Below are 14973 nucleotides of genomic sequence, written 5' to 3' on the forward strand. Positions count from 1 at the left end.
TGATGTTCTAGACAGGTTGAATTGCATCTGAACTTGCAAAAACGCTTTTTTAAGAAATATTGTCACTGTGCCCCCAAACTCATAGGTTTATACAGTCAAGCTAAAAATAAGAAGCACTTGTGGAAGAACAGAAGTTCTCTGTCCCTTGTATTTGTTTAAGTTATTATGGAAAAAGCTGCTTGGTACTCTGAATGTTAGGATTTTATATTTGCAATTGAATTTTAATCACAGAATGTGTGTTGCCACTGTGTCTCTCCAGCTTTTTAGGAGGAGCAGGACACCTCTGTCAGCTGCTGAAAGAGGGGAACTAATCTGTTGGGGTTTTTAGTCATCATGTGTATGGAAGCAGAGTTTCTTATTTCAGTAATGTGTTGGTAGTAAATCCCTGCTGGGGTCCCGATCATGTGATTGCTCAAGCAAATAGTTGAGGTGTCTGAGCAGCCTGGTTTCAGTAGCAATGCTTTGTGTGTGATGTGAAATACCTCTGCAAGAACATCAAGGACTAAAAACTCATCATCCGCCTTAGGATGCAGAAGATTTTCTTCCCAAAATATGAGTTCAATTGTGAACTTGAAAAAGGAATCTTTTTTATAAAAAGTCGATGTGGAAAAAGTTTGCATTGAGTCTTTTGCCCACCAATTTTATGTGCTGCTGGTAAAGCCGTGTTTTTTGTTGAAGCGAATTTTTTTCCCACTGGGCAGAACAAAAAAGTGAAGTATTATGTATTTATATTTTTGCAGAAAGCATGATCCCTTTCTCCCTCTTTTCTTTTTTTTTAACAAAAGAACCTGTTTCAATTTATTATACATGTCTAACCATACAATTATCAATGCAGCATCCCATAACTAATGCTGACCCACTTTCCCAGAAAAAGATGTTCATTGTGCATTTGAAAGGTTAAAAAGGTTTTTGTGGTTTAAATGTTGTTACATATTTTACAGCATTAGGATCTATGGAATATTTTGACAACTGCAACAGTTCAATGAAGTTGGTAATTTCTTCTTTTAATTATTTTTCATTGAACAGATTTGGAGTTAAATTTTTAAGATTTGTGTTCTGGTATATTATACAGGAACATTTTGATGAAATGTATCATGCATTTTTTTATCTAATTGAAAATTAGCTAGAGATTATTGTTTTTAGGAGTAAGGTTGTTAGCCTTTAAACATAAGGTAACCACTGGCACATAATTTTGAGAGAACAGTGTGGTGTTCCTTTCACCAGTGATTGTACGTGTGTGTCTGCACATCCTCTTGTAGATGAGCTGAAGCATGGGCTTCCAAGATTATCTGCAACACCCTAATCCACATACAGAGTGGGAAATGAGACTGGCTTTATGCATTTCATTAAGTAAAATACTGGTTGATATAAAGCTTCATTTTTTCCACTGTCTTCCCCATCCTCACACTAAACACAATGCAAGTAGCGTCTTGAATTGTTTGAGATTTGTTAGAGTCTTGTTATTCTCAATAGTGTCTTTAATATTAAAATTTTGTATTAAAACATCTCCAGATACATTGTTTCCACTTGTGTATACGATGCCATTGTTTTTTAAACTTCCTCCAAAAATTCTACTTGGCTATTTAAAAAAGATTTAAAACTCCCCCCCCAATGGACTATGTGCTATTTTTTACCTCCCACTCCTCTTTGAATCTCTTTCGATAGGGATTTGTAAAAGGTCACCCATCATAGACCTTTAAAAAAATTAATGTCTTTAACTGGCAGTTACTAAATTTGAGACTGTTCTTGAATGAGGGAGGAAAAAAAGTATCTTCAAAATAACAGCCCTCATCCTCCCTGAAAAACCCAAACCAAGCCCACCCTAAGAATTAAGTTTCACTATCATCCTGATTAAGTTGGATTTAGATTTTCCTGTACATTGTTACCACAATGATGTGCCCTATGATATGAAATTCTATTTTTCTAGCTGTTTAACTGTTTTTAATCAGATGTTTTTAAATTAATTGCAGTTCTTTTCATAGTAAGGGGTAACACTTTATTTTAAGTCTTCGGTCTAAGTTCTTAGTATGGGCACTGGCCATGGAAATATTTTAACTTCAGTAGCCTGAAGTTAAAGTCTTCAGAGCTGAGCCTGTGCTCAGCTCTGTTGTAATATGAGAATACCTTTGCATTACTAGTCTATAAAAGGTTAGTGTTTTACTGTAATTATCCTCTTTGTAGTTACTTTTGTATTTTTTTTGCTTTAGCTAATGCACTTACTTATGCTAAGCATGTAAAGTTGAATAGAGAGCACTTAAAATAAAGCATACCTTTTTCAGTTTAAATTAATCTCCAGCATACAGGTGTTTAAGATGCATAGGATTATTTAAATGATAATTAAAGATTTACTTATCTAACACTTTAATTTTTTTATTAATATATGAAGTGATTGTAGTACCTTATTCTTAATTAGCCTCATACCTTAGTTATATGCATTAAAATCCTAATACTGTTAAGTGAACTAACTTCATTTCTTTGTTAACAATTTTTGTAAATTATTTTTTCTTTTTTGCAGCAAGGAGCAAATAATGCAGAAAAATTTGACTACGTAAGTTAACATTTTAACTTCTCTTTTTAAACTAAACTCAGTGGTAAAAGTATAAAGGTGGCAAGGGAATTGAAAGTGAAATTTTAGTAATACCCTGTGTTTGGTCTTTGTTATTGTATTTGGTTGTTTAAACATGTAGTGATTGTATTGCATTTATAAAACGGTGTTGCAAGATTTAGGGTAAGGCTGGGTTGAAAGTTCATACCCTTTGTAGGTATAAAAATATTGCTTTTCCTCATCTTTGTGTCTGGCAGGTGATGCAGTTCATGAATAAAATGGCTGGTAATGAGTATGTTGGATTCAGTAATGCTACGTAAGTATTTTTTATTCCCTTAGTAAGGTTGGGGGGAAGGTGCTTTATCTGATAACTGGTATATTGAGCTTATGACAAAGGTCAGTTATTTACATTTCAACTGGCATTTCATCCCTTATATTGGAGGGTGTCTTTGACTTACAATTTACAGCTAAAGTTGTGCATGTCTGACATCAGTGTGGCTAAATTTCACCTAAAAGTGTTGGTTACCTCTTTGAAAATGTCATTGTTCTGTCTTAGTGCTCTGTTGGTGCTATGGCAATGAGAGCTGTAAGTGCAACTCTTCTCTTCCTGGCAATTATATTAAAAATTAAGCTCTGCATGTTGGTGGCTGATTAGAAATGTTTAGAAAGCATAGTTCATACAAATGGGACTCCTTCTGCTTTTTTATTTTGCATATTTAAATTTTCTCAAACATAACAGTGCCCCTCATAAACTCAGTGTGTAGCATTCCAGGAATCTTCAGAGCTTTTTCAGGCAGCACAGGGGAAATCATGAAGATTCCCTTTAGCAGAGTTGCTTCCAGGTTGCCAGCTGCAATGCCCATACAGAAGTATTTTTCCTGAGCTTTGTTACAGTAAAAGGTGTGTACTGTAGGAGGAACCAGGCAAATGTTCTTCCTTGAGGTTTCATCCTTACCTTAATCATCACAGTGAGGAGTGCAGCCCTCAGTCTGACCTGCTGCATGATGCTCCTGTTTTGGGCAGGGAATGACCCTTTCACTGTCTCAGTGAGGGATCTTCCATTCCACTCTGGCCTATTTATTAGGATTTTACCCTCCTTTGCCTTCTCTCCAAGTGAACTGAGGTTGTGTAGGTAACCAGTACTGTGTGTGTTTGGTGTCAGTGCTGATTCACTCCAACTGGGTGATCTGGCATGAGCTGCTGTGGCCACTTCTGTCCCATTTGTGTTCAGAAGTGATGTATCCTTTACATGGAATTTTACTGAATTACATTACACATCTTGAGTTCAGCGATTTTTTTGGTTATTTTGGAAAGTTTGACATGTTGCCTTGTCTTTTTTTTTTTCTTTTTTTCTCTTTTAGGTTCCAGTCTGAAAGAGAGAGTGGAGATAGAAACTTTGCAATTGGCTATTACTTGAAAGAAAAAAAGGTTAATTTCTTTTTTGTTAAGTTTATTTTGAAGATGGTGTGCTGGATTTTATTCATACTCTGTGAAGACTTAATTTATTTGATGCACAGTATGGCACAAATGAATTCTGCATATGCCTTACCAATGTTATTCAAAGGCTGTCATTTAAAAAGTGTGATATTTATGCCATACTAATAAAATACCTCTAAATATTTTTCTGCATTGTAGCCATGGTAATTTGTTTCATTTGTTGTAAAACATATAATCTGTGCTATAGAGGTCACTTTATAAAAGTCATGGATGCATTTTTCAATTTGCTTATTTAAAGATGTTGGAAACTATACTGGAAAATATTATAGTACCTAGTTTGTTGATATTGCTGCACTGTATTATTTTGAAATCGATATCATTAAGTATTTCTGCTTATTACATTTAAATGCTTATATTAAAATATGCCTAATGCTTAGTATGCTGACAAAAATATAGCTAAATTTATGTCTTCCTAAAAGCGATTAAAAAAAAAATAATTTCACATAAAGACTCTTTTATTTTTCTTCCTCAGTGCTTTCCTGAAGGCACGGATATGGTTGCTATACTAGACTTCTATTTTCAGGTAACTGTCTTTAAAATTGAGACTCACTATAGGCTTAGAATTGCTGTTATAAGCAGTAGAAGCTGATTTGTGCCTAGACATGAAGGCTATCATGACTTGCAGTTAAATGTCAGCTTCTTTTTAACTCTGGAAATGACAGATGTATGTTTGATATATCCAGATTTGCTTTTGTTTAGATGATCTCCTCAGGTGTCTTTGTTGCTAATACAAACTGGCAATAGTCTTTAAACCATCAGAAGTTAGAAGCTTGAAATGTCTTGTATTACCTCAGTGAGTTTGACAAAACACTTCTTCTTTGGGTTGCTGCTTCTTACTGCGCTGTGGAGCAGTTTAACCCCTGAGTATCTGGAGAATGCATGCTGAGCTGTAGGCTCCAGGGGAGTGCCACAAGGGAAGTAATGGGAATATCTCCTCCTTTTGGTTTAATGCAATGCTTTTGAGTAAGAATCTATATATATACATTTCCCTTTTTTTTTTTCCTTTTTCACTTTCATCAAGTTATTTACAACTGTCACAAAATGAGAACTTTGTAAGTGTGAGGTATTTCCTCAGTAAGGATTTTCTAATGTTTAAATGTTCACAACTCAGCCCTGCTGTGTAGAGTTCTCAAGAGGCAGTTGTGTTACTGATTGACTTCATCTGGGAGAGTTTTAAAAAAAATAGAGTTGAGTTCTCAAAATCTGTTTGGAGACTTGCTGTTACTTCAGCAAATTATGAGCCATTACTTTCAAAATGCAAGTTTTTTTCAAGTTTTTTGTGTTGGGATGTACCTGCTCTCTTATATTTAGATCAGATAAGTGTTTATGAAGTAAGGTATGTGTTATTAGCTGTAGTTGACCTCTTGTTGAGCTAGAAACTAGGTACAACCTAATCGTCTACTCTGAACTTGTGACAGAAGAGAACATGTAATTTATTTGAATTGACTGTGTAAATATGCTTTTTACATGTCTTTTATCCCACTCCCTGATATGTTTTCTAAGTGGAAGCTATTCATAAGTTAAGAAATGCTAAAGCGCACTTCTCTGATGTATTTTAATTTGGCCTCATTTTTGTGCTTTCTGATCTCTGATTTAATGACTACGTGTCATTCTTTCTTTTTTCCCTGAAAAATCCCCTTTTCGCTTCATGCTCAGGAAAAGGGTAGCTCATAGACGAGCAGCATTTCTGATTTTTTTGTCAGGGTACAATACTTACCTTTCCAACACTCAGATTCTACTGAAAAGTCTAGTTATTTCTTTTCTTTGGGTTTTCTGTAATGTTCCTTCCTCCCTTTTGTGTAACTGGGAACTTTCTGAGCAGGACTAAACGTATTTGCCTGTTATCTCTGTAAGTGAGAATGGATTATTCTCAGTTTAGACAAACGAAGGTACAAAATGCAGGTGCTTAAACTGAGAACCTAGAAACAATTTTTTTTTTAAAGTAGGTGATATTATGTAATACTTCATATGTTTAAAACACAGTTGCCATTTTAGATGCGTCTCTGACAATCTCTTGATTTGCAACTCCAGTTGATTGGACTAGGATGTATTGAGTTTGGCACCCGGAAAATAAGAATTCCAGGTAGTAACTACTCATGCAAACGTGGCTTAGGTAACTTCATGAAGTATCATGTAATGACTGTTTGGCAAAAGCAAGAATACGAGCGCTAGTTTGTTTACTTTTTAGAGCAGCATTTCAGCTTCAGGTTGAAACCAACTTATCTTTTGGTTTCTGCAGAAATGAGGCAGCATCAGGTGATGGCATCATATCACATTTCCTGATGTGTCACCAAAGTATGTATAGTCTGTACTGAAGCAAGGATCCTGGGAAAAATTATGGTGTGGTTGTATCATTACTATATAAGAAATTAAATATGAGAAAGGTGAAATAAGGCTGCATCAGCAGGAAGTGCTGGCATTAAGACTTGCATGTGCTAGAATTTGCAGCTTTAAACTGTACTTCTAATAATGTGTGGGATCTTCTAAGACTTTAAAATAAGTAAACCCACCACATGAAACGAGCTCAAATTGAAAAAAAAACAAAACAGACATTCTGTGGCTTTGCCATTTAAGCAGATGCAAAATACTGAGATTGTTTTACAGACCTCTTCCTCTCGAAGCAACATAAGGGGGGTGGGGGGAGGAATCGAGCAGACACACTAACCCGTGAAAATACTGTCCCCAGCTTTTAAGAGGGCTTACAAACACTGTCACTGGGATCTTTATAGTAGAAAGATTCAGACTGTATTAATTGATGCTACTAGAGTCATCTGTAACAAATGTTATGCTATAGGTGATTTTGAGATGTTATTTTAATATTTCAATATTTTGTTGATCCTGCTGTAGTTGGCCTCACTGTACTAGAAGTACCAGTGCTTATAATCTCTGTTTCTTTTCCATAAGCTTTGCTCAATAGAAGTTACATGTGAGTCAGCAAGTGTGATGGCAGCAACTCTGGCTAATGGTGGCTTTTGCCCAATCACTGGTGAGAGAGTCCTGAGCCCCGAAGCAGTCCGGAATACCTTGAGCTTGATGCATTCCTGTGGCATGTATGACTTTTCAGGGCAGTTTGCCTTCCATGTAAGTACTTTCCAGGTATTAATTACAGCTGACCAGGAAGGTTAATCTGTGCTATTATTTTCTGTGTTCCTGGTGATGCTTTCCTTGTTTTTGAGGCAGAGGAGAGGGTGTTAAGTGAATTGTTCAGAAATTGCACACACTGTAAGGGAAAATCTCACCTAGGATTCATGGCACTGCTACCTTCTAGCACTCTGCCTTCACATTTGGGAATCCTTTTCATATCCAAACAGAAATACTGTTCCTTAGGAAAAGCTCTTCATGAGAGAAGCATGAACTGAAAACATGGCTGGGGAAATCCTGCTGTATGGGAGTCAAGGATAGCAGAAAGCCTTTGCAGACAGTTGTTTTTTTCTTCAGTAACTCAGGCTCTGAAATTGTCCTTATGTGTATGAAAATGGCTGTCATACACAGCACGTATACTGTGCTCCTTACATGTGTTTAATTAAAGATGGACTGTGTCTTATTTATGCTTTCAAAATTTTTTTGAGCATTTTTAGTTTTTCCTTACTTGCATACATGTAAAATTGATTATGGTGCAGTGTGTGACATAAAAGTTGCTGCTTGGAGAGCCACAAGGATATATGACATATTAGTTCCTACTGGAAAAAAGTAATGCCTTTGTTCAGATTGAAAATAAATAGGTTATTGTATGATTTCGTAGACACTTCCCAGTTTTCTTGTGGTTTTGTTTTTTTACCTTTTCCAGTTAAGATTTTAACAGTTTCATTCTACCACCTTGTTGCAAGCTGTTCATGAGACATACATTTGTTTACTACTGCTTAGTCATAATTACGTTTTTCTAATAGATTTAAATTATCTTCTTTCATTGTATTATTGATGCACTGTATTCCTGAGAGGAAATAGTTTTATGACTGTGAACCTTGGTATTGTTTATCTAAAAAGAGATAAGTAATAATGCTTTCCCAGCTTCAAGTGTCTTCCAGACACTTGTTTTATAAATGCTACATAATAATCTTCAGGATAACACTGGTGTATTACAATAGTGAGGAACAATTGCAGAGGTCAGTCATTCTCTGATTATTCTGTAGGTTGGTCTTCCTGCAAAATCTGGAGTTGCTGGTGGGATTCTTCTGGTTGTTCCTAATGTCATGGGCTTGATGTGCTGGTCACCTCCTTTGGACAAGATGGGCAACAGTGTTAAAGGAATTCATTTTTGTCATGTAAGTGGCATTGCCCTTGGGTTTTTTTGGTTGTTTGGGGTTTTTTTGATTTTGTGTTGGCTTTTTTTTTTTGCTTTTGCAGCTGATGTTTACTGAGCTTCAGTTGGCATAGCTGAGATCTAAGTGAATTAAATAGTGATTTGTGATTGTTCCCTACATAGCAAGTTTCATCTGATTCAAGGGTGAAAGTCTAAGAATAGATGTTTGCTTTTTAGTAGTAAATAGAACTTGAATTCAGTGAGCATTAAAATATGATGCCAGAAACACTGGAGAAATCTGCTGTGGAAAAGCTTTGAAAAGGAACACTTCACGGGGTAACGGAAGTGTTAGACTCCAGTATATTGCATTAAAAACTGTAAAGCTCTATTTATAGACTTCTTCCCCTCTCTTGTCATAAAGTGCAGTTCTCAAAACACTGGAAATGCAACTCTTATTTTATTGCAATAAAAGAAAAAGACTGTCATGAAATACTGCCATTCTGATGTATTTTTAAACTGATTTTTGTTAACCATCTGGCATAAAAGATGTCTTCATAGATGATACCTAGATGTTGGGGAAACTCTTCCTAGCTTCATGTTGTGCCAGTGAAAGAGCTAGTGGGTAGTCTGCTGATGGGAGCATTAGAAGCAGGACAGATTTTGGGGAGGACTTTGCTAGTGATTAATTAAGCTGTTTTGTGGGAGAGGAGAGTGTAAAAAATTTCTCCCTTTTTTCTCCCTAAAACTACCTTGTAGTGATGATTGCTTAATTATAAATGGGAGGTTGAGCAGCAGTTAAAACTTTTCGTGCTTCTATTTATCTAACATTTACACAGCTTCAAATTAAGATGTTACTAATTCTATTTTAACTACTTTAAAGTTTTGTATGAAATAGTCCTGGTAACTTAACTCTAAATCCTAGAATAGAGGGGTTGGTGGAGGATTTACTGCATCAATTCTGCATTGCAGTGAGACCTAAAAACTGATACAGGATTGTGGCATACAAGGAACATGAATGTAACGTTCACTTTTAAAAATAGAAAAGCATTGCCAAGTTTTGTAATTACGAAATTGTAATTACGGCCTTTCATGTTGCAATTCAAACTGACTGAGAATCCATTATGTCGCTCATTTCCTTGGTTCATCCTTTTGATTGAAGTTTGATGTACTGGACCTAGCCCAGGCTATTTTTTCTGTTCCTGAAGTGTTCCATACAGCTGGAGTAGGAATTTATTAAAATAGATATTTTGCAAATTGTTCCTTGTTTTGTTTTTCTGTAAGGAGGAGTTTAAAGGTATTATTAGAACTTTATTCTGTAGATGTGTTATATTAGTGCCTGATGGACATGGGTATTGATTCTCTTCTTACTTGTTTAAGTTACTAGGATATGATGAAAAATAACTTAGATGCATTTGGCTATCCTAAGCAGATAATAATTCATGTTCTCTAAATACTTGCAGGATCTGGTTTCTTTGTGCAATTTCCATAACTACGATAATTTGAGACACTTTGCAAAAAAGCTTGATCCTCGCAGAGAAGGTGGTGATCAGCGGGTAAGTTACAGTCTGTGCTCAGTGAGTATTGCTTGTAGACTTCAGAAGAAATACGGGAAGTTCTTCTCTAAATGCCACACTGCTCAATGACATGTATTGCATCAAAGCTTTCAGATAATCTAGTTAGTGTACATTATTAGTGGACACCTACGTGGGTGGACCATGCTATCACAGGGGTTTGTGTAGGAGAGTTTACTACTAGATTTATAACTCCATTTCATGCAGTTCATCTCCCCTGCTAGATTAGGTGGATGGTATCTGATGGATGTTGCAAAGAGTTTTACTGTACTGGTTGCCTTTAATAAAGACTTGACCAGCTGGTGGGCTTAGCCTTTCTGTTGTGTGCTGCAATGCACGAGATCTGTGTTTAGCTGTATTTTCACGAGGATATCTCTGACACCACATGACCTGCTGAGAGTTGCACAGGCAGTGTATTCAGGCATGAATATTGCTGCAGACAAGAGCCTGCTACTTAGGGAGCAGCGTAAGCAGTGTCTGGGAATGAACTGAATCCACTCCAGCTACATTTACAAGATACAAGTAGGAGGGTGATGAGATAAGGAAAGCCTCTTTATTTTCAATACCATTAATGTTTTGACTAAGGCATGAAAATTCCAATAGGTGAAGATGCAGTAGAATGGTTTTTAAAGTGCTTCTGTTTGCATGTATGCATCTTAAAATACTCAGTTTTGAATGATTTTTTTGTAAGTGGAAAAGGGAGACAGTTTATGTGAAGAGCTGAAAAACTTGAGTCTGTTAGCAATGACTGCAAGTATGGATTTTTTTTTCCTTCAAGTACACTAATAAATAATGTATGTTGCTTGAACAACTAGCATTCCTTTGGACCAATGGACTATGAGAATCTCCAGCAAGAACTTGCTTTAAAAGAAACAGTATGGAAAAAAGTGTCACCTGAATCAAACGAGGACATCTCCAGAACCGTAGTGTATAGAATGGAAGGTCGGGGAGAGCAGAACTAAACGAATGGGTTCTAGTTTCATTAAATTCTTCATTTTAAAAACCCTCAAGCATCTCTAGATATAACTTTGATTTGAATATTGTTTACCTGGTGTTTCATTTATATATACATTTTGTGTAAGTTCTGTATGCTATACCAAAAAGTCTGTCAAAGTTCAAGGGTGTGTGGGGAAAAAGCATGTGCAAACAAACCCAAAGCTGTAAACTGACTTTTGTAGTTACTTAGAACACATTTAGTTTAAAAAAAAAGAGTAAAGGTAAACCTTAGTGTTTTAAAAGATACACCACAGAAGTGGTATGTATCTGTTTATTTTTGTTTATATCTGAGAATTTTAAGTATATGAACTTTGAGGCTGAGCAAGAACTTGTGTCCACTGAGCAGGGTCAGCATGTAAAGACAGAATATGAATTAAATATAAAATAGTGTTCAGCAAAATACAGCAAATTCTTGAATTTCTAAATAATTGTATATTAAGTGGAGATCGGTTCTGAGTCATATTATTACCATGTCAGGGTTATTTTAGTGTGAGGGGAGGAGGAGGAAAAAAAAAAACCTGTCTTGTTTGCAAGTTAACTAATGCAGCAGAGAGATTTCTGTCCCCAACTATTTGGAGCGTCTCTCTTGCTGCCAGCTGGTAGTTATGACTCAGAAGTCTGCCTTACTAATAGTGCTGTGCTCCACCCTGGAAAGGAATGTCAGCAATCTGGGGTTTAGAGTGCTAACCAACTGAGCAGTGAGCAGGGAAACACCTTCACAGGGAAGCAGATAGGTAGATCTTATTAGAACTGTTTACAGCTAACTTATTTTTCAGCTGTTTAATGTGTGTGTGTATGTATGTTCATACATGAAGATCAGAGGTTTCACTTAATTACACGTGAGCAAATTCTTAAGTTATCATTAATTGCTATTTTTTAAAAATTATTTTGAGTTTGCAGCTCTGTCTGCTTGCTGAGAAAGGGGACTTGCATTTTTCTACAGGCAGCTGCATCTCTGAAGCTGCATAATTGGATAATTTGGGTATCTTGAGTAGGGTGTAGTTCCAAATGATACATTTAAGCTTCAGATAGGCTCAATAGGCAGTTCCAGAAAGAGGTCAAAGGCTTGCTAAATTCTTAACACTTGCAGGAATTAGATTCTTAATAATGCTAAAAATCTTAGAAAAGCATTCTCTATAAAGTTTACCCCTCTATAAATATGCAAATAATCTGATACATCCCATCCCTAGTACACATCACCCAGAGTCCTGGTTTATCAAACTGGGGAAACTTGCCCAAGCAATGCTAAATGGTATTAGCTGGTAAAGGATTTTAAGAGACAGTGACAAACAATTCTGTAGTAACACCTTCACCTCTTCTCCCTCTTCCTTTTTTTTTTTTTTTATCTAAAACTCCAAAATGCTGATATGTGAGTTTTGCCTAATGACAGAGTTAGTTTTTTCTTGCCCTTTTTTTGACCCATTTGGATGTTCATGAGTTTAGGAAGATGCATAAAGCAGAGCTGATGTTCTCTGAGAAAGCAAGCTGCCTTTAATTATTCTCTTTAGGTATTGTTAGTTTTGCATAAACATTTGAAAAAGCTCTGACTAAACCCTGAATAATCTTCATTTAGCAGAGTGTTATAAAAGGATGGACTTCCTGTCTTTGAAGCCTAGGATGAAAATATTTAAGCAAAATAGTACAGAACATCAATTTTCAATGAATTCGATGCCCTACTGGGATGAAGAGGTAAATCTGTGGTGCAGATGTCAGTAATAAGTGTCAGTCATGAATTGCTGAATAATAACTGTTTTATAATCTTATCTCTGATAAGGTTAGATTTGTTAGTGCTTATCCTCAAAATAAAGGCCAAGTCCTGAATTATAAAAACGTCTTGCCTGTTTGAGGATTTTGCAGTAAACTAGTAGCTACAGAGACATACGTATTCAAATCCTGCAGAACTACTTTACCTGAAATACCCTCAGTTGCAAGAGGGAATATAATGTGTCTGTGCTGCTAAGGGAAAGTATTTACAGTGGTGACATGTTGCTGGATAACTTGCTGATGTAATTAAAAATGGAAAAGGCATGATGCAGGATTTGCTTGATCTGATTCTACCCACCATGATTTTTAGTAGTATTTGAAGCCACTTCTAAAGATGTGGTTGAAGATGGATAATATTTCAACATGCAAAACTTATGGTAGAGTCAAGTCCTGCATGGGAAATAAAAAACAAGAAAACTATTAGGTCTTTAATAAGCATAATAAGAATATTTAGGGTACAGCTTAAACAATCTTTATATATATATATATATTACAGTTCTGTAATATATGCTTTTGAAGCCTGCCTCAGAATTGAAGGCAGCTTCTAGCTAGGAATAGTCAGGAGGAGACTCCTCTGAACCAACTGTTCTGTAACTTGCCCACACTTGTAGTTTCTGGCCCTGGCTGCCACGTGTGCAGATGGCTCCTGTTGGTGGCAGGGCACCCGGGGGGCCAAGGCCACCCACCACGGGCAGGTGGGAGAGGCTGGGGCCACAGAGTTTTAGTCATTCCATGTGTGAAGTCTGCAACGGTTTAGTGTTCACCTGTGCTACAGTAATAGCAATTCTTGATATTCAAGCATTTTAGCTGTTTGTTTGTTTTTCTTTGTCAGCATCATTAACATTTCATTAGAAATGTAAATGCTTTTTAAAGATTTATTTTAGCATTTGTGTTGTACCTTTTGGCTCAGTTGTTAAGTTACCTGTCTCGTTTTCCATTTTTCATTTGCATTGTATGTTATTTATGTATCTTGATTTCCAGCATGCTTATTTTTGTATTGTTTAATAAATTTATTTTAAGCTGATTTTTTATTGTATTTTTTTTTCTCTCAATGGAGAACAGATTTGTTCAAACACATTTTTTAGATTGGTAGTAGAGAATAGTGAGTACTCTGTTCTAAAAAAGATTCTGGAAAAGTAGGTGGAATAAGGAGATATGGTTAAACCAGTCATTGAAAACTTCCCTAAGATTTTGTAAACATTTTGTACAATAATCTAATTATTTTTCTCTTTGAACTCTTGTCTTAGAAAGTTGAAAGTAAAAATCAAAGTAGCAAAACTTTATTCACCGTGACTTCTTTAATAAAGAAGTCCTGGTGCAGCAGAATGTTAATATCACTGTGTATGTCTGGTTTTGAAGATACTGATTGAGTGACATGGAAAAAATATGGTTAATGATGCCAGTGCCAGTGTAGTAACTGCTGATCCTGAGCATTATAAAGGGAAAAATACAGCTTGTAATCAATCATGTGTAGCAAGGGAGGTGGTCCAAAACCCACACTGTAGTGTGGGGCAGTGAGATGGGGCCTGCCTATACTGAGAATGATCAGAATTGTTAATTTAGCTTTTCTGTAGACTTAATCTTAAGTTATTTGTTCTATGGTTCTAAAATTAGCTGAATGTTCATTATACTTAAAATCATTGCATATCAAAAGAGTTTGTTCTCTAAAAGTCATAAAGATGATGGGAGGAAAAGGAGTAGTAGGTACAAAGAAAGAGCCACAGGTGATTTACCATAAAATTATTTTGGCTCTTATATTACGGTTTTCAGCATATATTTGTGTCAGAAGACCAGTGGGTGGGTAGATGAATAAAAAGGCAATGGATTCAGAGGAGGGTGGGTGGGAGGGTGGGATGGATTATGTTGGTTTTTTGTTGCTCATATATCTCTTGGTCTTGATACATACATGTCATTGATGCACAGTCATTTGTGAACAAAGGAATTAATTCTAAGCAGAATTTATGTATGATGTTTTAGTATCCTAAACATTGTTTGTAGGCTTGTATTGTTTTTTCCTTTTTTTTTTAATTTAAAAAATATTTCTGTAGTTTTTTTGAAGATTCAGAATCAGTTATTACAGTGAAACAAGAATAACTCTGCTTGTTTCAGCAGAGTTCTTATTAGAATGACTTAAATACACCTAACAATTTGCCTTCAGTGCAGAGTCTCGTTGAGGATTTGAGTTCACATATGTCTGTAGTGGTTGGAGAGTTGGCAAGAGGCTTTAAATTGGGTAGGAATCTTAACTAAAGTGTTTTTTCTTTTATCATGCTGGCGTCTTGTCTGTTCCACATTTGTCTAGTCTGAAAATGCATGACTAATTAATATATGTAAAGGCATGGTTGAGTCATGCACAGCCC

General features: G+C 35.9%; 1 protein-coding gene across 5 annotated transcripts in view; it reads left to right on the plus strand.

The window, feature by feature from the left end:
* The window catches only part of GLS (glutaminase), a 60929-nt gene that overhangs the window by 26802 nt on the left and 19154 nt on the right, over positions 1-14973 (plus strand). The window contains exons 8-15 of one of the 5 annotated variants that reach the window (XM_088167791.1): positions 2516-2548; positions 2803-2861; positions 3907-3973; positions 4515-4565; positions 6947-7123; positions 8173-8304; positions 9743-9835; positions 10669-13637. In XM_088167791.1, the coding sequence (XP_088023917.1) occupies positions 2516-2548; positions 2803-2861; positions 3907-3973; positions 4515-4565; positions 6947-7123; positions 8173-8304; positions 9743-9835; positions 10669-10815 (759 nt within the window). In that variant the 3' untranslated portion in view covers positions 10816-13637. Of the gene's footprint in view, positions 1-941; positions 992-2515; positions 2549-2802; positions 2862-3906; positions 3974-4514; positions 4566-6042; positions 6126-6281; positions 6338-6946; positions 7124-8172; positions 8305-9742; positions 9836-10668; positions 13638-14973 lie in introns of those variants that run through there. The other 4 variants (XM_088167792.1, XM_014880908.2, XM_088167793.1 and 1 more) reach the window with 4 other exon arrangements.

The sequence above is a fragment of the Sturnus vulgaris genome, chromosome 7 (assembly GCF_052056855.1).
Source record: "Sturnus vulgaris isolate bStuVul1 chromosome 7, bStuVul1.hap1, whole genome shotgun sequence".
NCBI lineage: Eukaryota > Metazoa > Chordata > Aves > Passeriformes > Sturnidae > Sturnus > Sturnus vulgaris.